Raw genomic sequence first — 21,949 nt, 5'->3', positions numbered from 1 at the left:
TTACGGTCGACAAAAAATGGCCCATTTGAATGAGTGTCGGTAAACAACTTGAGCTAATTTGTCATAGATTGGGGCATAGCGTTCTGCCGCCTATCAAAAAAACACTGTATTGATAAAAAGCAAAGAAAAGGGCAAACAGATACTTGAATCATACGCCTACGAAACTACTGACCGGAAAAACGAACAATCTCAAATGTCCCGCGCTGCAAATTTGTCGACCATCTCCCACAATGCACTAGGAAAAGTGATCTCTCCGTGGCAAACTCTTGGTGGCGCACTGCATTGTGAATCGCCTGAATTGTTTATGGAGGATTACATTCAGTTGGCTTATCACAAAATTTCTATTGAGGTTTCCTGACATCCAGAGTATGTTGCTCTTTGATGAAAAAGTGTCCTGCCTAATAAAAAAAATAAGCGCCATCCGACACGATGTCATTGAAATAGAAATTGGTTACCAGACTGGTGTACACACTGATGGAAGTACACGTACTTCAGTAGTGGAGCCGGGGTAATATTCTTGACTCTAACATATTAACATGAGAATTTCACAAAGGAAAACAAAAATGTCCGGTTTACTGTCGCCATGTACGCCATCTCACTTCACTTGGTGGCATGTATTGCAGGGTTGGCATTTTTTAAGCGTTGTATTCATTTTTAACTATAAGTAAACATTTCTTAGGATGGCAGTCTGGGTCTTATTTGCAGGTTTTTGCCAAGAATATCTGGCCATATAAGTATCATTGGATGGGCTAGTCCTTTCCGTAGGATTTCTCTTGCCTGAACATTATCATATGCTTGTGCCATTGCATATGAAAAAAATACGAGTAGCTTCACTTTGTACGAGAACATTAGGTTTTGTTTTACCTTTATACAATGCCTGAAGAAATTCCGTCATTTGATCGGTGGTCGTTAATCCTGTTAATCAGGTGAATGATTCGTCCCAATGCATGGCGTTCCGTTCCAGGATAAAAATAACTTCCATGGCACGATCACACTACTGGCTGTGAGCTGAGATTGCTTTGGTGGTGTACTTTCATAGTACCAGTTTACGAGTAACCAATCAGATGACACGGATTTATTCAGGCGTTGTATAAAACAAAGAATTAATGTTCTCACATTGGTGCAGTGGAATGAAGAATTTCATTTGGTGACAGATGGAATGGTCCATGCCACTTGGCTTCGCACCGTGGAATGGAACATTCCATCTGTCACCTCATCAAATTACTCTTACCATTGCACTCGTAAACATTCATTAGTTGTTTTATGACTGCGACTCCCAAGTGGTAATTGTAATGATAGGGTAGGTCTTATGCTTGCAAAGCAGATGAAAGTATTCATTGTTGTTTCGACATTCATCTGTTGCCATGGATACTACTTGTTAGTATAAACTGAAATGAGAATACATAATACCAACGTTCATTGGAAATAGGTTACAAATTACATGTACATGTACCATATTTGTCTTAGTAAAGGTAGGTGTACTGTAGACTCAAGTTTGCCAATAACATGCAGTACATGTACTGTACATAAAAATCCAGACTACATGTAATGAGAATATATAATACCAACATTCATTGGAAATACGGTAGGTTACAAATTACATGTACATGTACATGTACATTGCCTTAGTAAAGGTAGGTGTAGACTCAAGTTTGCCAGTAACATGCAATACATGTACATAAAAATCCAGACTACATGTAGGCAAGCCTACATGTAGTAAAGCTGGTCCAGTACCAGCCAAAGTCACAAGTGACAGGCAGTCAGTCAGTGAGTCAGGTACATGTGCGTGTACATTTACAGGTACAGGTACATGTGCATGTACATGTGCATGTACATGTGTACGTGTTCATCTTTTCAAATCGTGGACGAAAAATACCAGGGAACAAAAGAGAACAATTCCCAGCATACGTCCGCGATTGGGGTCGTGTACAAAACCCATGGGAGTCTTCCTAAAAGTTAGAGTACAAACAAAAGAGGGACAATAGGACGTCCACAATCGACGGTGAACACACATTTGTGTGTGTGTGTGTACATGTACAGGTACAGGTACAGTTACATGTGCATGTATATGTGTGGGTGTACATGTACACACACATATACATGTGCGCATACATTTACATGTGCGCATACATTTACATGTGCATGAACATGTACAACATTCGTGTACGTGTACATGTGCATGTACCGCACGTGTACATGTACATGTACACATGTATATAAGGAAGATACCAAACAAGCCCTCTGCGACCAGCAAAAACTACCCCAAAAAATTGATATACATGTAAGGTCAAATTCAATCATTGTAATTTTGGGAAGTTCATACACGTGTAGTCTGAGTATCATCCGTTGTCCAACAGAGACGTCTCCGTAATCATCGTCTGATATGTGTGAGCAATGCAAATTTGATGCAACACTGTGCGCCAGCCAGTCGGACATGTCGGAGTCAAACTTTAGAAATTGGGCCATCAATTTGGCTACCATGTTTTTGAATAATACAACGAAGACTGATAGAAGGCGCCCACTGAATGGTCAGAATCTCGAGGTCAAGACGCAGTTTCGTTTTGAGTAATTATTTGCCGAATCTGCTCGCATATCATAGACCCTTGCTTTGCAAGGGGTGTTCCATAGACTACATGTGCAGTGGTGGTTTCAAATAAAACACTGCTTTTTTTTCTTTAAAGTCGATTTTAAAGCCTACTGGAATATTTTAACAATGCACAATCATTTTTTTGGTTTATTTACAACATTATCGCATGTACGGTACATGTATGTACATGTACACAGAAGACCGCAGTTTTGGTACTCCTTGTACTGCATGTGGTTTAGTAGGTCTTGTAGTCTGCACAAATGGTACCATCTCACTGGTGTGTGTGTGTGTGGCTTGTGTGTACCAGATGTAAATATTGTATATAATGTTTTTATTTTAACTTGTCTTTGTCTGTTCGTGTTGTACATGTTCTAAATGTTCTTCAGTCAACTATTAACATGCCATGTTTGACATTTATCATGTTTATCTAAATCATAGATAAACTCTCTTGTTTTTACTTGGTTTTTTATTAGTATAGTGATCTTTTTAAAACAAAATTTCTTTGGCACATACATTACTAGTACATGTACACACACACATAATTATTATACGTATATAGTTTTTAGTAGGCTAATAATTGAAAATGTACATGTGTGTACAGGGATTTGGTTACGTTTTTGTATTTTGCTTTTTCTAATTCTGCTTTGTAATTCCTTTATATGTAGCTAGAGCCTTAACCTTTGTCATGTTTTTCATACATGTATGTGTCCAGTTACATGTAAATAATGTTTACATTATTAACTAACGCTGCTAAATGCAACAGAAGGCAACATTGATAAATAGTTGTTGCATACTGTAGCATTTAGCAGGCAACTCAAGTGCCCGTGCTCTGTTGCATTTTGTTGCATTTTGGTAGTGCAACTGCTGATATTCCCAAGGCGATACAACAGAATCCACTGTTACATTTGGTTGCATCTAGCAGGGTAACTGCTTGGTGCCAAGGCTGGTGTGCACTTGGTTCACTGCACAATGCAACAGGATCCACTGTTGGCAATTTGTTGCAGTTAGTAGGGTAACTGCTTGGTGCCAAGGCTGGTGTGCACTTGGTTCACTGCACAATGCAACATAATCCACTGTTGCAATTTGTTGCAGTTAGCAGGGTAACTGCTTGGTGCCAAGGCTGGTGTGCACTTGGTTCACTGCACAATGCAACAGGATCCACTGTTGGCAATTTGTTGCAGTTAGTAGGGTAACTGCTTGGTGCCAAGGCTGGTGTGCACTTGGTTCACTGCACAATGCAACAGGATCCACTGTTGGCAATTTGTTGCAGTTAGTAGGGTAACTGCTTGGTGCCAAGGCTGGTGTGCACTTGGGTCACTGCACAATGCAACAGAATCCACTGTTGCAATTTGTTGCAGTTAGTAGCGTAACTGCTTGGTGCCAAGGATTGTGTGCACTTGGTTCACTGCACAATGCAACAGAATCCACTGTTGCAATTTGTTGCAGTTAGCAGGGTCCTTATTTCAGCCAAGTTGCATTTTGTTGCATTTGGTAGGGTGCCTAGTGAAACCCTGTTGTGGGTTACGGTTTTAATAGAGTTTTTGAGTTTTTTTGTCATTTCAAATTTCGGACAGAATTGGTCAGGCGTAATTTTAGTTTATCTTCTTTTTTTCTTAGTGCCATATGTATCAATTGGAGCATTTTGTCATTGGTCAGTCATCCCCCCCCCCCCTCCCGACTATTTGTATAGTACATGTGTGTAATGTTCCGGTTCATCAAATATGTATATTTATAAGATGTTTGAAAATGTCCAATATCCAAATGGAATACAAAAACAATTGTAGAATGTATCAATATTTTAATAATTAAATTATGGAAATAACCCTGCTCTGTAAATTATAGGTAACATTGGCATTACACACCAATATTGTGGCAATGTTTCTTCTATGTTCTATTTAAAAAAAAATAATTTGAGCTAAACATCTGATCGTACATTTTGAGAGATACATTGTACGTTGTCAGTGACAATAAGGAATCTGTTATATTTTTTGGTAAAGCCAGACAACGTTGTTCCTTCAGGATAGTCACTCGAGCAGATATAATCATAGATCTGAGCCCAATTTCATAACGCTGCTTAACAGCCGACTTTGTGCTTACCGAGCCTCCATCTTTTGCATAGGGACCGTTAAGCAGTAAGCGCAGCAAAAGCACGCTTAACCCCAGAAGGGAACTTTGCTTAAATCAGTGACGTAACAATAGAAATCTCCATGTGCGCAACAGTTAGCATGAAATAGTGCTTAAGCAGCAGCATGATTTTCTGCTATAGTAAGCACAACTTTTCTGCTTACTGTTAAGCAGTGCTATGAAATTGGGCCCTGTGCTTTGAACAAAACCCATTGTTGGTTGTCAGCTTCAGTTCATTGTAAAAAAAATAATAATGATTTTCAGATAAGCTAAGCAAAATTAGAATGCAAGAAATGGTCACAGACATATCACATTCAAAACTGCACAAACTGTGCGAAGGGAAATCTTTGACACAGTTACATGGACATGAGCCGGAACTACATGTACATGTATAGAGGGCGCCCTGTGGCCTACTCATCCGAGTCACATGACGGACAGGTGAGTGTCTGTGACCAAGGGCCAATTTCACGGTGCTGCTAAGCACAAAAATTTGCTTAGCACAAAAAGAGTCCAGCTTCTAAAAGCAGGTTACCAGCCAAAACTCCATGTGATGTTGCTCGTGATTAGTATTCAGCTGTTGTTTGCTATAGCATGAAAATCATGTGGAGTTTTGGGTGGTAAACTGCTTTTATAAGCCAGGTTTTTTTGTGCTAAGCACATTTTGTTGCTTAGCAGCGCCGTGAAATTGGGCACTGAGTTGTCAACTGATTTATACCTATACAGGGAGGATTTTCATGTGAGGAGAACACACCCGAGCATGGATGCACAGCAGAAGAAATGGCAATCAAATATCTGTCTGTACCAGTAATGTTTCTCATTGTTATATCTTAGGGCAAAGTTACCATAAAGTCAATTTCGTGTTTACTGGCATGACGGTAGACTTGATTTCAAGTCGTTACTTGGCATGGTTTTGGTGGTTTGTCGTCGCGCCCACTGGATCGTAGATGCCACTCTCTACATGTAAAATGTATGTACATGTAGTGTGTTGCATAGCATTAATGCGTGAGGACAGTTGTTCTGCTTTGACACCAGTGTGTGTGGTTTATTGACATGTCTAAACCTGACGTGCCTAAATGGCAAGAGCATGACTAACGACTTGAAATCAAGTCTAGAAAGGTCGCTGTAAATGTACATGTACTTGTTGATATAACATGTACAAATGTACATGCACAGTGTAGCCGCTTATTAAATCCTAGAATCCTGTTGTTTTAAAGACCGCTGTAAATTACAGCTTGTGCTGCCATATGTATGTACGTGTATTATGAATTGCTAAAATGCTGCTTCTAATGTTTATTTGTATGTTACAGTTGTGAAACTTTGCACATGCATTCGTTGCTCATAGTGCACAAACCATGAGTAGAGATCTGGAATTTTTGTCAGGCAAACACCAGTGAAAGTATTCATGCATGAGACAGATTCAGTACCGTTTGGACCCATCCAAGTCTGCCAAAATCTCACACCTTTGTTTAGCACCCTATTGATGAGTCGTACCAAGAAAATCTACCAGTATACAAGTGAATTTTTACGAGTATGGACATGATGGAAGTAGGGGTGTGCAGCGTAACTGAATACCCAACCGCTGATGTCAGGAACCGGTTCCAGACTATGGATCGGGTACCGTAACCAACTTTACAAATTACTTAGCAACTTCTCAGACAATGCAAAAGAAAGGTTTGGAATGACATTTGCAGGGAATTTTCAAAATGAAAACCAGGTTACATGAACACGGAAAACCAAAACAGATCTTACGTTTATGTGCATTTTAACGCGCGACAGATGACGCTCGCGAAAGTTGCAGTGTACTACTGTCAAGCTATAAATAAAGAACTTGCGGGATTTGATAGGTTAGCCCGTTCCGGTACTACCCGTAGATGCACACCACTAGATGGAAGATTGAAGAATGCATGTGGTAAAGTTTCACTTCGTTATTAAAAGGAATTCATTGATACTTGAGTGTGGCACTTGCTGCCCAAAAAAAGCTTAAACTGCATTATCATGATTAGGACACTGATCTGGTCTGTTTTGCTATGAAAAGGTGAATGTCCAAGTCTTTGGAGTTATAAACAGGGCAGTAGTAGATTTGATTTGGATGCTTGTTTAGGGAATCGTACAGTCAATGTTATGTCTTGAATACGCTCTCTTAGGAATATTGCGAGTGTGTATGTTCCAAGACTAAATTATTTGACAGCCGTGTGTACCTACCCAATTGTATAATCTACTGCATGCACTCACTTATGCTCTGTGGTGATTCTTGACTATCAGCTTCAAAAATATCACTGCATTCATGGGTAATGGTTGTGGCTAATTGATTGTTGTTGAAGCGAGTTTGACAAATGCTGCCAGACAGCTATGTGTGTAATTCTCCTTGGGTTACAACTCATCATGCTGTATTAACAGTGCGTGACTCGAAAAAAAATACCACCAAAATAGAATTCGATGAATTTCCTGTTGTTCTACCTCAATTATATATTATTTAGGGCAAAAAAAAACTCAGCATCTTTCTGTAACTCTGTCTGTCTTTGTGATGTTGTACATGTTGCTTCTCGGTCACGGGAAAGTGTAGGTGGTGTATTTTGTGTGTAGAGCTGTTCCCCTAGCATTTTACCTCAAATCTGTTAACAGATGAATTCTACCTCAGGAGTGTGCTCAAAGATTTGATCAGTGATTACCAGGAGAGGGGGACATAGGAAAAGGTAATGGGCATCAGAGGGGAGGGGAGGGGGGGTTGAAATTATCTGCCAGTATGGACAATTCAAGATTTTTGTGACCGTGTAACATGTAATTGAAAGTTGAGAGATTTTGTAAGACTGACTTGTAAAGCTCGACAAACTCTCATTGGAATGTCTCCTCCATAGCTCTGGCATATTGACAATTCTGACTTGATGATTACATGCTCATGTCGTATCTTTATACATGTATGATGCGTATGAAGGAAAGCACCAGGCTCCCCCTCCACCCTTCCCTCCCCCTGCCCTTCCCCATCTCTTAGATCTGTTGTTGGCGGTGTAAAGGTGTGGTTCTGAACATAGTTGCAACCAGAGGGTCATCTGGTTTTTGTTTTGGACACCTCAGTTTTTTTTAAGTCTGACAGGTTTTGTTGTCACTGCCAAAATCGCACAACAAAACACCAACAAGCTGTACGGACTTCACTCGTTTAGAAGTATGAAATTAGACAATTTTTGACATTGTTTCTGAAAGCCAGGCTGAAGCTCATGGCTCACACGAATTGGGGTAGGAGTGGAGCCAAAGTTGTCTTTGCAAATTCTGGGTGAAAAAAAAAAATAGAAAGTTTGAACTGTGAGATCACAGAACTATTGTTTCCCCCGCAATGGAACCACACCTCACGGCAACGTGCGCACAAGGTGTCAAACTTATGGTAGCTGCATATTTCGGTGTAAAGCGCTATTTTTTACGTTTTTAGACTAAAAAGCAGAAAAAAAATTAGTAATCATGCTTTTTGTGATTACCGTAATGCAAGTTCGTTTTCTTTTTATTTAATGTGATTTAATGTAATCGTGATGACTAACAATTCAACGAATGGTAAAAAAAAAGAACACACAGTATTTTGTGCTGTGAGCCTGTAAATTATACTACACAAAAAGCACCTTTACTGTTTTAAATGAAGCTATATCATTGTAAATGTACAGAAAAAAAAGAAAAAAAAAGTGGTAAATTAACAATGTGTATATTACCATAAAATGTGGTATAAGTAGTTGTTAGGCAAGTAGTGTATTATGTGTTTAATTAAACAATTACCCTCAAAATCAGTGTATTAGGTGTAGGTTCTTGCAGGTATTGTGTGTTGAATAATGGACATGCTTGTTCCCATGGTTACACACTATTCTTGACCCTTACCTGTAATAAATGTGTTCTGAAAAATGGACCTTTCGATGCACTGTGTGTTTATTGTAAAAATGACGTCGAAGATTTAACACTGGGTTTTTATCTGCAAGTCAAGTTGAATCCTTCCCGATTGGTCGATCCATGGCAACAAACCGTGCTACATTATAACAAACTGTGCTACATTATCCCATGTAGCATGGTCTATATCACGCTCAGCGTATCGCACTATTCCAAGAAGCGAGCACCAATTCCGGCTGCGGACGTGGATAACTGCTAAAAGGTTGCTGTAAATATAAGCGTGCTCGTTCCAACTTTACAAGTTTGCTTAACGATAATTTCATTATCCCACTTGCGCTCGTGGAACACAGAAAATGTAGTGCACTACATTATTCCATGTTCCACTCTCGCTCATAGGATAACTAATACTGCCCTTTATTAATTGAATTCAATAATACTGTATAGTCAGTGTTTGAAGGTTTGCGAGAAAAAATTCAATTGCGCATTTGCGCGGGAGTAGAACCCACGACTTGCCTACTGGTGCAGACGTTTTACCACTCAACCACCGAGCTTGCGAGGGTCGGCTGGCTGGTTTTAATCTGATATAGCAGCAAGTACTGCAACCAATTGTTTTTTTTTTTATATGATTTGCTTTTATATGTCAGTACTTTTTTAATAAGTTGGTGGGGACATCCAAAAATTTCTTTGTCTGGTTCCAAGTCCCGTTTTCTTGAAGCTGAATGGGTTTTCAGTCCGAAATACTAAATCATAACGCATAGAAAGCAATGAAAACTTGACTACAACTGATCGGACATTTTCGTCATCTGATGTATGGGTGTCCCTTTTTATTTCTATTCACATATAAAAATCTGAAGGAAAAACTTTGCAGTTGCACACGTATACATATACATGTAGATGGCTAAATTAACTCGTGCAAAGTGCGTATGTCTCCAGTTGTGTTTACTGCAATGAGTTTGTCAGTTGATATCGCTGAACAAAATAATATGTAATCAGGCCATCTTTGGCAAGATGAAATTGACTTAATACTTTATTCAGGCATGCAACTGGGAGTTTAGAAAAAAACGAGGAAATTCCAAACCACACATGACTTTGTACAGTGTTTGTCAATTTGTAATGGCATTCATGAGAAGTAAAAAACGAGGAAATCAGCGGATCCGAGGAAAAGTTGCATGCCTGTTTATTTTCATAATTTTTTCATTTATTTGTTATAAATTATTTTGTCATTGGCTAATTATATTCATGCCTACTCGTACCTAGAGGTACTGATAACACAACATGCATATTTACGACTGCCTCTGGGACGACCATTCGGTAGTGCAATTATGCTCGCCCCTAGAGGTACTGATGACGACACAAATATGCAAACAATACCTCTATGGGCAACCATTAATGCAATAATGGTCGCCCCAAGAGGTAATCGTGAAGACACAAACATGAATACTTAGGGGCGCCCATAAGTGCAGTAATGGTCACCCCTAGAGGTACTGATGACAGTACAAACATTGCATATCCATGACTACCTGTAGAGGCGACCTTTATTGCAATAATGGCCAACCCTGATCATGTACTGATGACAAAAATGCCTACGCATGACTGATCGTTGAACCCATGGCTTAGGTAAATGATGCCAATTAGTGCGTATTGTCTCTGTGGGACGAGTTTATCATGCTGCGAAGGTAAACTACAGGCCCCTTGTATGACGAGAGGCAGCATCCTCAACGTCTGGGATAGCACTGGTTGCTATACGCTATACTTTGCTTTATTATTTTTCAACTGAGCCTGAATCATGTGAATTGCCAGAATTTTGTATTCATTATTTTTCCACCAGTAAATTTGTGTGTGTGTGTCTATCCTCAATCGTAAAGCCATGCAAGAGCACCCATACACCCATGCATACACGTTTGTTTATGGTGTAAATCAAGGATTTTCCTTGGTTTATACTCTTCACTTTTTTGCAACAGGCCTCATTGGTGTTGTACACATTTTCTAATCGAGGTCGCGTCCTCGATTTGGTTCCTGTCCTCAATTCATCGATGATGTTGCATGTGTGCGTCTTCGATTTATACCATAAACCTACTCACACACACACAAAGAATGAATACAATATCCCCTTAAAAGCCAGGGGGATAAAAAAGGGATGCCCTAATACTCTCTGCACATAGGGAGTCATTAGAAAGTGCTTATTTTATTGAGGACACTATTTAAAAAGATACATGTATACCAGGCCTGTCTTCATTATTAACACATTCTGTTTTATTTAATTATTTTGAAAAAATAAATTAAGGCCACTGCCAATTTTTTTCTGAGCCCTTACAAATATATGTCCAAAAGGCCTGTGAAAGCTTTGTGCGTTTAACAAACTAAACAAAACCACACAAAGCCCTTTCTTTTTCACAAGTTCTTATGAAGAGAGGTTTGTTCGACAATATGCACTGCCCCTTTTTATGCCTCGAACAAACAAAAATTTAATAAAGAGCAGAAATTTATTTCTAACTGCAGGGTGTTTTTCTGTATCAACCGCGATGAACTCTTTCGGTAAGGGCCTGTCTCAATTCATATCCGGGATGAGTTTCAGACATTGTATCGGGTATAAGTTGCAGGAATCTGAACAACTTCCCCGCAATCTTCCCGCAATGAAGTTACCAGTATTGGTGAGTCAAGCAATTGCTTATGAAAGTTTCCCTGGAACATGTCCGGGACAAATGCGGAGCGTCTTCCGGACAAAGTGAATGATTCTACCTGCAATTTTTCCGGGATTCGTCCCGGATATGAATCGAGACATGCCCCAAAGAAATCATTGCCTTCATTAGATATTTAAGAAAACGTGCCATGAAATTCAAGCCTATTACACAACCATGAGTACAAGCACAGCCTTTCCTTTGCCAACTACAGGTTCCCACAGAACTCCTAAAACTAAATTCCCTTGACTTTTCCATGGCTTTGCCAGGACAACACCAGGGCTTCCATGACCGATTCCTATGCTGTTTCGGGATCTTAGGAGCCTATTAAAGGCATAGGATGACACTCCCTTTCAGCCTTCCAGTTTGACACGAGACCATTGAATGTCACAAAAAGCTTTACAACCGTACATTGATTATACAACAAGGAGAAAACAGGTTGCCCCTCAATAAGCCATTTGCGTGTTAACTTTGAATAAAATCTGGAACGCTGACTTAACACAATGCTTTGCACGTTTTAACCTAGCATTCTCCCGACCAAAGAGACTGTTACTATATCACGCGATTCGGGGCAAGCCTTATGCTAGCAACCCCCAGCTCCGGCATGGTCTGGTGTCTTTGTGCCATTCTCATTGTGAACGATGTATTGGTGCTGAGCGTCTCTTACGTAACTATGCAAGAGCTTGCCCCGAATCATGTGATCAGCAACAGTGTCTTTGGTCTGGAGAATTCACAGTTAAAATGTGCCAAGCATTCTGAGCAAGTCATTGTACCAGACGTTTTTCAAATGTAAATCCCAAAGGGTATAGGTTACTCGCAAATGGCTTATTGTTTTATCTGTAAGTACAAATAACTTGCCACTACTTTCCTTTTGGGAGGATTACGGAGAATTCAGAAGTAGTTTATTTTGGTGGTTGCGTATGAGGTCTGAGGCAAACTTGCCATAGGATTGGTTGATCCTTTTCTATTACTAATACAAAATGAGAGACATGATGTCCTTAACAAACTTTAGGTAAACCGGACGCTTCCACTGGCTTTCAGCACATTGAAGGATTTTAAAGGATTCAGGAAGAATCCTGTATGTACCAGAAACAACTATTGGAGTTCTGGTCAAGTCTCCAGAGCATGGGAATGTTTATAAGGAATCTCATCAAAATCAGAAGGGATTACTGTCCATATATAAATTCAAACTCATGCAGTCAGACCTAGCAAAATATTTAAGTCCAAATTTTGCATGAGGCAGACAGGCGATCGACGGTCTAATTCATTGTGCACATCAATGCGTGTAAAGTGTCTTGCCCGAGGACATATGCACCACAATCCCAGGCTAGACTCAAACCCCCAAACCCAACCCGCAGGCTATGAGTTCGATGCTCCAGATCACTAGGCCACGGCACTCCACAGTTTGTTGTGACAGAGTTTGCGTAAGCGAGAGTCAACTGTCATTGAGGGTTTCAGGCAAAATGTGTCAGTTTTGCTCAGTCATCCTGTGAAGTGTACATGTATGGCATACTCTTCAGCTGCAGTGAGGAATAACACGAGTGTCACTTCTTGTCTTGAGGAATCACAAGAAATTGCTGATCTGAAATCATGAAGGTAGAGGATTGGAGGCCCAATGTTTCAACTCGCTCGGACAACCTGGGTAGGTATTGAGCACATCCATGAGCTGTGCCGACGTGACCAGTAAGGACATCGCCCGGTATTCTTTCTGGGTGCGAGAACCATGTCCGTCGACTGGCTTCACAATCTCCAAGGAAACGAGATGTTCAAAAGCCTGCAAGAGAAGTGGAAGGAACTTGAAGATGTACATGTACACCTGGCACGAAAAGAAACTAAGCAGTTTTTATAATCATACTTGTTTGGACATTTCTTGGTGAACAAAAAATCCGAAATCATCATTTAATGCATAAAAAGACTTCCACTATTAGTTTCAGTGAATAGAAGAATCGAGTGAATATCGTGCGCTCTTGGACCAGTTTTTACTATGCTTGCCTTGTTTTGATTGTATAAATACCTACATTTTGTGTCATTATTTAGCAATACAAAAATTACTCAATTTTGAATGAAATATCAAAGGAAAAACACCAGCCCATGTTTTTATAGTTATGGGGGGAAAAAGTTTCAAATTATTTGCTGCCGACAACAATTCAGTTCTCACAAAGTAGACTTATTCCTACATGTACCTTCTATCACGGTTGATAATGTACGGACCAAGAACCAGTATCTGATAAAGTGCGCCAAAGCAAATAGTAAAACAGTTTTTATGAGTATTTACCTTTAAAACGACTGGTTTTTCGAAACTCTGGACGACATGAGCTTTCCTCTGCACAAACTTCAGGTATTCTGTAAAGAAGTGAACAAAGATTGATCATTTCTGACAACAATACCTTCAGTCTGATGATGCTGTCATTGTGAAAAATCCCAAATGAATTTATAAGTGTCCAAAGAATGTGGACACACAATTTTGTGAAAAAAAAAACAATTCTGACGGTTTTGAAATAAAAACAAATCAACTGTCCTTGACTTGTTGTTAGAGGGCTCCCTTTCATGTGACCATGAAACCACCCTGTTACTCCCTATGGGCTCCGTGCACAAGTACCCCTTCAACAGCCAGAAAAGGAGAGTTGGGGGAGACCTAGACTGGTTCCCGGTCCATCCACTGCGTATTTTGAATGATCCAAAGTTATCAAGGGCGGAGATTAGTCTTAGAGACCATCGCAAGCTAAATTCGAACATATTTGCGCGCCGACGACCCTCACGCAAAGACGCTGTGGCTAATAGCTTTTGCACATACAGGAAGTGGTGCGCACTTCCCTCGCGAACCAGTACAGTACAGTTCGCTCATGCTGTGTGTCCAGTCCACGGAGCTCTCAAAAGTGGTAAAAACGCGCCCTCTTTTGTTGGCGCACGGAGCCCATAATACACCCAACCACCCAAGCTCTATGGTTTTACGCATTTATCAGGGATTGTAATACAATGTACATGTAGTACTGGTGCTGAACCAGGTAAATAGGTGTTACCCCAAACATCTAAAAATCTTCAACATTCTTACCATTATACAGCATTTCAAAGTTGAACGGATCACCTTCATACAAATCAGTCAAGTGTTTCATAGCGATGACTAACGCCAACTGCAGCACAGAGATGCCTGCAATTTACAAGACGTCAAAACTTGTTGACAAGAATGTATTTTAATATTTGTGTGGAGTAAAGTGTCTTGCCCAAGGGCAAAGCTTGGCACACACAAAAAAACACTGGCCGGACTCAGAACCCACAATCTATTGAAGTACCCATAAGACTTAGTATTTGATGAACCAGACAACAAAGTTAAGACTTAACACTCCAGAATTCAGAATCATGAATTACATTTACAATACCAAAATGGATGCGCATGTAGTGTACCCGGTATTTCTACATTCTAGATATTAGAAAGTCAGTTAACAAGCCAGCTATTTCATTAGATAGAAGCCAGCCGGCCAGCAAGTAAGCCCGCCAAGCAGCAAGGGGCCAGTTTAATAGCCAGCCAGCCAGCCAGCCAGCAATCCTGCATGCAAACCGGGGAGCCAGCCGGGAGCCAGCCAGCCAGCGAGCAATTATGCCAGCCAACCTGCAAGCCAGCCAGTGAAACAGCAAGCGATCTTGCCAATCAGCCATTAAGCCATCCTGCCAGCATGTCAGCCAGCCAGCATGCCATCCTGCCAGCCAGCAGCCTGCCAAAGATCCAGCCAGCATTGCAAACAAGCAAGCAAGCAAGCAAGCACGCTAGCCAGCTTACTGGCCATCCCATCAGCCAGCTATCCTGATTGCTAGTCAGCCAGCTAACCTACCAAGCAGCCAGCTAACTAAACAGCAAGCTAGCCAGCCACTAAGCCAGCAAGCCAGCCTACCTAATGGCCAGTTACTTACACTATAGGAACCAGAAATGTCTGAAACACTTTTGTTTCCGGCGGACAAAATGTCTAAAATGTGAACAATGGTGATCACTGTTTAGTTTCAGACATTTGGCCTGAACAAAAACGTTTCAGACATTTCTAGTTCCTAGTTTAAGCCATCCTATACCCAGCCAGCACACTAGCTAGCCAGTACACCAGCCAAACAAGCCTGGGGGGAGCCAGCCAGCCAGCAAACTAGCCAGCCAGTACACCAGCCAAACAAGCCTGGAGCCAGCCACCCAGCCAGCAAACTAGCCAGCCAGTACACCAGCCAAACAAGCCTGGGGGGAGCCAGCCAGCCAGCAAACTAGCCAGCCAGTACACCAGCCAAACAAGCCTGGAGCCAGCCACCCAGCCAGCAAACTAGCCAGCCAGTACACCAGCCAAACAAGCCTGGGGGGAGCCAGCCAGCCAGCAAACTAGCCAGCCAGTACACCAGCCAAACAAGCCTGGAGCCAGCCAGCCAGCCAGCAAACTAGCCAGCCAGTACACCAGCCAAACAAGCCTGGAGCCAGCCAGCCAGCCAGCAAACTAGCCAGCCAGTACACCAGCCAAACAAGCCTGGGGGGAGCCAGCCAGCCAGCAAACTAGCCAGCCAGTACACCAGCCAAACAAGCCTGGAGCCAGCCAGCCAGCCAGCAAACTAGCCAGCCAGTACACCAGCCAAACAAGCCTGGAGCCAGCCAGCCAGCCAGCAAACTAGCCAGCCAGTACACCAGCCAAACAAGCCTGGAGCCAGCCAGCCAGCCAGTTACAGGCATACTTACCATGCAACATGGCCGCCTTAGAATCAGCACCAAGATGTTTACTGGACTCCACTAGGTCCACTGCCTCTATCGCTGGGTGGTCCTCGGTCACTTTACAGATTGGTAAAAGCTGTGAACATATCAGAGGTATAACTATACAACAACGCTTGAAATCAAAACGGTATAATACCAACAGACTTCACAAAGGTCAATTTTATCACAACCCAACATAAAGAAATACTTAGGGGCTCTATTAAAGCCAGAGTCCATCATTTGCAGCTATCCAAAAAGCAACTGGCGTAATTATTGTTGAAAAACATACTTGGTTGAAAGATAGTAAGGGGACTAAGCTCCCTGTGAAATTATTCTTTCTGGCTAGCTGTCATTTTGAAGAAATCAACGAAAAAAGGCCTTTTCCAACGGTGCGTCTTAAGAAGCACCATTGGAAATGTCCGCTAGTAGTTCGTTTTTTTATTCGGCGAAGCGCGCAAGCGTTGACACAACGCACACGCGCGCGTGGCTGCTATAATTCGTCAGATCGGTGCGCGACATCGCGTAGCTGCAGTTGGCTTGCGAGAACGTGTCTCTGGCCCAATTCAAAACATGATTCAGCAAGTTTTGATTTGAAATCGAGATCCTAGAATGTTGTTTTTCTCGAAATATACAGCTGAAGCTGATCTGAAACTTCATCAAGTTAGTTGTTCAGCACCCTTCTTTAGATTTTGAGCACTTTTGTTGCTTCAAACGAACACAATGCACAAATTACAAATGATGGACTGTACCTTTAAATGCAACTTAATTTTAAAGCAATAATACATACACTCAACAGGTAATGTAAGAACAGTTTCTGCAAAGATATTTACCAAGAGTGACTGAAGTCTGCAGATGCTTTTGTCCAATTGGTAGGTTTTCTTGAGAACATCGTGGACTGTTGCATTGCTGCATAATGCCTGTTGTGGCATAAGAGAAAAAAATATACCTGTAAGAAGAACGCCACAAGAGGACCCATACAGACCATAAGAAGAGCTCATGGAAACTCAAACTGAAACCACTGCAAGAAAGCAGGACTAGGGCCGTTTGTTTTCTATTAATTTAGTGTTAGATATGTTTGAAACTGCGTTTGACCAAATATTAGAATATTTGAAACTTGCAAATCATGGGCTTTAACCTGCTCAATGGATGGGAACAATGAACTGCCGATGACAAAAAAATGCCATTGAAAAAAGTTGCATCTGGTAGTGCAGTATTACCGTATAATCACGGTTACTGTTTTTTTTTTAGTTGAAAAGTTCTGACAAACTCGGTGTGGAATTCACTTTTTTGGGGCTGAGCATACTACTAGTAGACGAGTTTTGGGTAACTTATTTGAAAATGTTATTTGCTCGGAGTGGAATCAGCGGAAAGAGAGGGGGAGAAAGTGATTGATTCCTTGTTTGCAGGGGACGTGAACCCCAAACACACAACACAAATAAGATACCAGAAAACACAAGGCCTTGCCCGATGGTCGGGTCTGGAGCAAAGTTAGTCTTGGGTCAAGACCACGTTGTTGTATATTGGATATGCAATCACCCGTCGTAAGAGGGCCTATCACCCACAAACCGCTATCACAACACCGTCTTGGGAGTCTTGAAGCAGTCAAGCGCCCGCACCTGTTTCGCCTGAAGCAGCGTGCTTTCAACACCTTGTATATTTAGGTCCGAACCAAACTCCAAATTTTAGCCAGCAGCATACAAGATACTACTGGACCTTTGTGCAACTTCATGGCAGCTCTTTGTTTGTGTAGCGCATGCACACATCTTCGCAGTATTTCTCACCTCGATATCTTGGTTCCAACGTTTGACGAACTTTGCGTCCCCAACCTCTGCTGGTAGTGTAAGCACCCTCTTACAGACTTCCTTGTAAGCAGGGAAGGCGAGCGAGTTGAAGACATGGATGTGACGATGGGAGAAGCGTGACTTGACACGTTTCTCCAGGAGTTCTACAACATCCTGCAGGTGTAAGAAATGAAGGTAACATATTGCATCCAGTGACTGAATTTTATTTTCTCCTGGTCCTTGAGAGCTAGCCTAGTGCCCTCACTGACCGATTGTCCGACTGACTGCAGGGTTCGTCCTTTACTTTTTATTTTTCACAAGCCAGCCGGACTAGTGTAGAAGAACCCCATGTTCCAGTGGTTATGGTGTTTGACTCACCCACGATGGTGCGTGGGTTCGTATCCTGCCGAAACATGGTGTTTGTGCCCTTGGGTAAGACACTAAACTACAATTGCCTCTCTCCACCCAGGAGTATAAATGGGTACCTGTGAGGGTCGAAGACCAATTGAGCGCTGATATTGGCTGCCGCATGGTCCCATGGCCTGATGAACAGGGTAATAAATGTAAAGCGCTTTTAGATTGTAGATACGATGGAAAGCGCTATATAAGCACTATGATTATTATTATTATTAAACAGATCTCAACTAGTCCGTGGGCCTTTTCACTAGTCTGCATGTGTTTCAATTCATTTAGCAATATATCAGCGCAAGATTCACCGGCACCACAGCATAACCAGATAACAAGCCGACTGTATGTCAGTGTATCAGATTATTTTGTCTACGACCGGCTTTCCTAAAATTGCAGAAATCCGTGGATACCGTATGCGGAAAAGTTGCATATGTCTCATTACAATAATTTTGACTCGCCAGTCTTACTACTTAGGGAATGGTTTTGACAAGTCCATCGCTGTTTTTACTTGCATTTGGTGGGCGGACTACCGCTAAGGTCGAACCCGGCTGACTGTCACTTGTGACTTGGACTGGCTGTAGACTGGTGAAGAGGGCCGGGCAGTGCTATTGTATAGGATTACCCCTTAGTGCCAACAAATGAGCTAAATTCCGGTTATTATTGTGTAGATCAGATACATGAAAAGACGTCCAGTAAATAACCACTCCGAATCAATTGAATAGAATAATGTGCACTCAGACTTATACTGGTCTAGTCTTGTTTGAACCTTTCTGACATGTCTGAAGTCTGCTGAAATAAAGCGGTGCGTCATGCTGTGACACATGATGGTGATTCTTTGTGCTTTGGACATGCCCTTTGTTACTACAATAAAACGTATCCAACCAAATCAGGTTTTATAGAATTTGGTATATATTTGGGATATTAAGGGTCTAACACATATCAATTTCTTCCTTAGTAAAGTATGATTGCCATTGCATAATTATAAGTGCTATGTACCGCTAATACTGCTAATTTTCCCAGACTCTCTGAGAAAAAAAACATTGCAGGCTTTGAATCGAGCCCACAACTTTCTGCTTATTAGTAAAGAGTTTTTTTCCAACTCCAGTTGGTAAATTGAGAGGGCAGTTGCAATCACAAATAAAAACTTTTTTTTTCTTAAAAAGCAATCAAATTTGATACACTAATGCAGATGTCTTGAAAGAGCATGTTCTTCCACTCACCTGAAAACAAAAAATAGTTACTGAAATTGATCCACGCTTTCAGAAATTATGCATGTTTTACTAAGAGAACTATTTTTAAAGCTGTCCATGGAATGACATTGGAAGCTGTCGGTATTGAGTGAGAATTACAGATTACATGCAGCTATTCAAATACAAATGAGATTTTATTCATTTTGAGTCAAGACTGAAACATCATTTTTTACTATCAGATGTTGTGTTTAGAATATGAAGAACACTCAAGTCAACTCTTTTTTTTCCTGAAATATTGATGGCAATATTTGTCTGTTTTCCTTTGCAAGTTTTCGTGCATTCATGACGGTAGGAAAACATCCATGTTTCATTGTATTTACTAGGTATTTATCAGTTTGTAGAACAGTAAATGATCAGTGTTGGACAGCTGAACAGTGATCTTTTCATTAAAATTGACATAACTTGGGAATATAGTATGCAAATTACGTGACATTTTCAGAGTGACCTGAGTCAATAACATGTATTTCATCACTGTTGTTTTTATGAAATGGAGCGAACCACATATTTTTAAAAATATTTTTTTATTATTTGATCATTTTCTTTTTGTCTCAGCCTGTATATCTTTAAAAATATATATTTCATTACCGTTTATCCACCCCATATTTATGGAAGCCCCTCCTCCAACTTACCAATCTGCGTGTGACACCAATGACTGCTATGGGTGTCTGTGCTGACTGGCAGATGTCAAACAGGTTATACAGCAGCGTCTGGTTCTTGTGATGGGCAAAGAGGTCAAACTCCTCCAAGATGAATAAGACTGACTGTGCTGTGTCACTACCTGTGCACAAATAAGAACACAGCAGTGTGACAGGACAGTTATGAACCTGTGGTTTAAACTGGTTAGGGGCCTGGTCACCGATAACCAGTTTTACAACTGATCCATGGATCACATATCGTCACCGTCACCACAAAGTGACACTAACATCGAAAAATCAATATTTTGGGATTTCAATTTTTTTTCCTTCTAATTAGTGATTAATTACACATAATCTATCACCTCAAGAAGTTACTATACACAGAGTTAATTAGTTTTGTCAAAATATTAATTAACATCAATTAACGTTTGTAACTTAATGGGTCAAAACCAGAAAATGCATTTTCACGAAGTGTACTATAACAAAAACGGATTTTGCATTTTTACAAAGTACTACAAATGTCACGTGATATGCGCGACTCACTTCTGGTGTTTTCATGAAGTAATGCTAAGCCCATAGCTAATACACACGGGTAGCGTCACACTTTGTGAAAACTCGAACACAGCGTTATCTGATTTTTGAGTTTTCACGAAGTGTACTTATGATTAATTAGTTTGATAACTCATTAATAGTTATTTTGTTCAATAAAAATCATACATTAACGTGTCATTCAAGATCCCAGCTTTTCAGACAATGCAACAAAATATGAATTTTGAGGCTAAAACGATATTCAGATCACCGTTTCAAAACATTGTCAACTTAAATCACCTGTATCTCGAAACACACATTTCCACTCTGGGGGGGTTCAAGTCACTTCGTGGTGACGGTGACGATGTTATCCCTTATACCGACCTTTTCGGAACAAAATTCATAAAAAGTTGTCGATTTTCCAACAATTTTTGTCTAGCATTTTATTCCAGGATCAGCCATTTCTATGGTGCTTGCAGTCTTGGCAGTGGACGCCCAGTGTGCGTTACACTGATCTCCTTATATGGAGATTACAGTGGTTCCCAAGCACGCGGTTGTAGCCGACCTGCGCTGCACATGTTTGCATGTATGGTAGTGTGGACACGGGGTATTGTGCACATTTTAAATGCCGCCATTTAAACAGTGTTTAAACGGTGGTTTAAATCCATCCATGTGAGGGGCTCTCAAAGAAGAGGAAAACATACATACAGGTAAACTGTCCCAGGTATTTACATGTATGAAACTAAGTACCAGTTAACGACTGTCTGAGTCCACAATTGACACAAAGCCAGTTATGAAGGTAAAAAAAATAAGCCTTTGATTACATTGGTCATTTCAAATCCATGTTCCATTCCACAGACATGCACTGGCAAGATGTAGTACTACACTTTGTACTACCTAAACTGTTTACTCATCACATGACAAAAAGTGGACATGCACAAAAATTGCATATATTCTTATTCATAGCTTTCCCCAAACAGGGAGTACATGTATCTATTGCCAGTTGAGATTGTGTTCTGAATATCTACCATACCGAAAGAAAACTAAAAAGCAACCTCAGCATTAACAGGCAGTAAGGAAAAAGTCTGGTCAGTCACAATACAGTCTATAATGGCCTATACATGTATGTACTGACTGTGAACAAACCATAGAGCTGTATTAAATTACTAGAGTCCTAACTCGTCATTCTGCGCGTGGAGACGCTTTGAAGCCGTCCTGGGCGCAGACATTTTGAATTCATGTGCGTGTTTGTAGAACACAATAAAATTAGATGGATTGAATTTTTTGAAAGTGTACTCTACATGCAACGCGCAAGTAGAACATACGCAAACAACTTAAGTGCGTCATTGACGTTTAAAATAAAACGTGACGGCAAGAAGCATCTGC

General features: G+C 40.9%; 1 protein-coding gene across 5 annotated transcripts in view; it reads right to left on the bottom strand.

Annotated features, from left to right (window-relative positions):
* Positions 1-11,960: 11,960 nt before the first annotated feature.
* The window catches only part of LOC119746481 (origin recognition complex subunit 4-like), a 35,202-nt gene continuing 25,213 nt past the window's right edge, over positions 11,961-21,949 (bottom strand). For all 5 annotated transcript variants that reach the window (XM_038223447.1, XM_038223444.1, XM_038223446.1 and 2 more), the window contains 7 exons: positions 20,030-20,178; positions 17,743-17,916; positions 16,792-16,878; positions 15,950-16,058; positions 14,303-14,398; positions 13,526-13,593; positions 11,961-13,024 (listed from right to left, as the gene is read on the bottom strand). In XM_038223447.1, coding sequence (XP_038079375.1) covers positions 12,839-13,024; positions 13,526-13,593; positions 14,303-14,398; positions 15,950-16,058; positions 16,792-16,878; positions 17,743-17,916; positions 20,030-20,178 — 869 coding nt within the window. In that variant the 3' untranslated portion in view covers positions 11,961-12,838. The remainder of the gene's footprint in view (positions 13,025-13,525; positions 13,594-14,302; positions 14,399-15,949; positions 16,059-16,791; positions 16,879-17,742; positions 17,917-20,029; positions 20,179-21,949) is intronic.

This window comes from Patiria miniata, unplaced genomic scaffold (genome assembly GCF_015706575.1).
Source record: "Patiria miniata isolate m_02_andy unplaced genomic scaffold, ASM1570657v1 HiC_scaffold_7, whole genome shotgun sequence".
Taxonomy (NCBI): domain Eukaryota; kingdom Metazoa; phylum Echinodermata; class Asteroidea; order Valvatida; family Asterinidae; genus Patiria; species Patiria miniata.
This window is presented reverse-complemented; position numbering and strand designations above follow the sequence as displayed.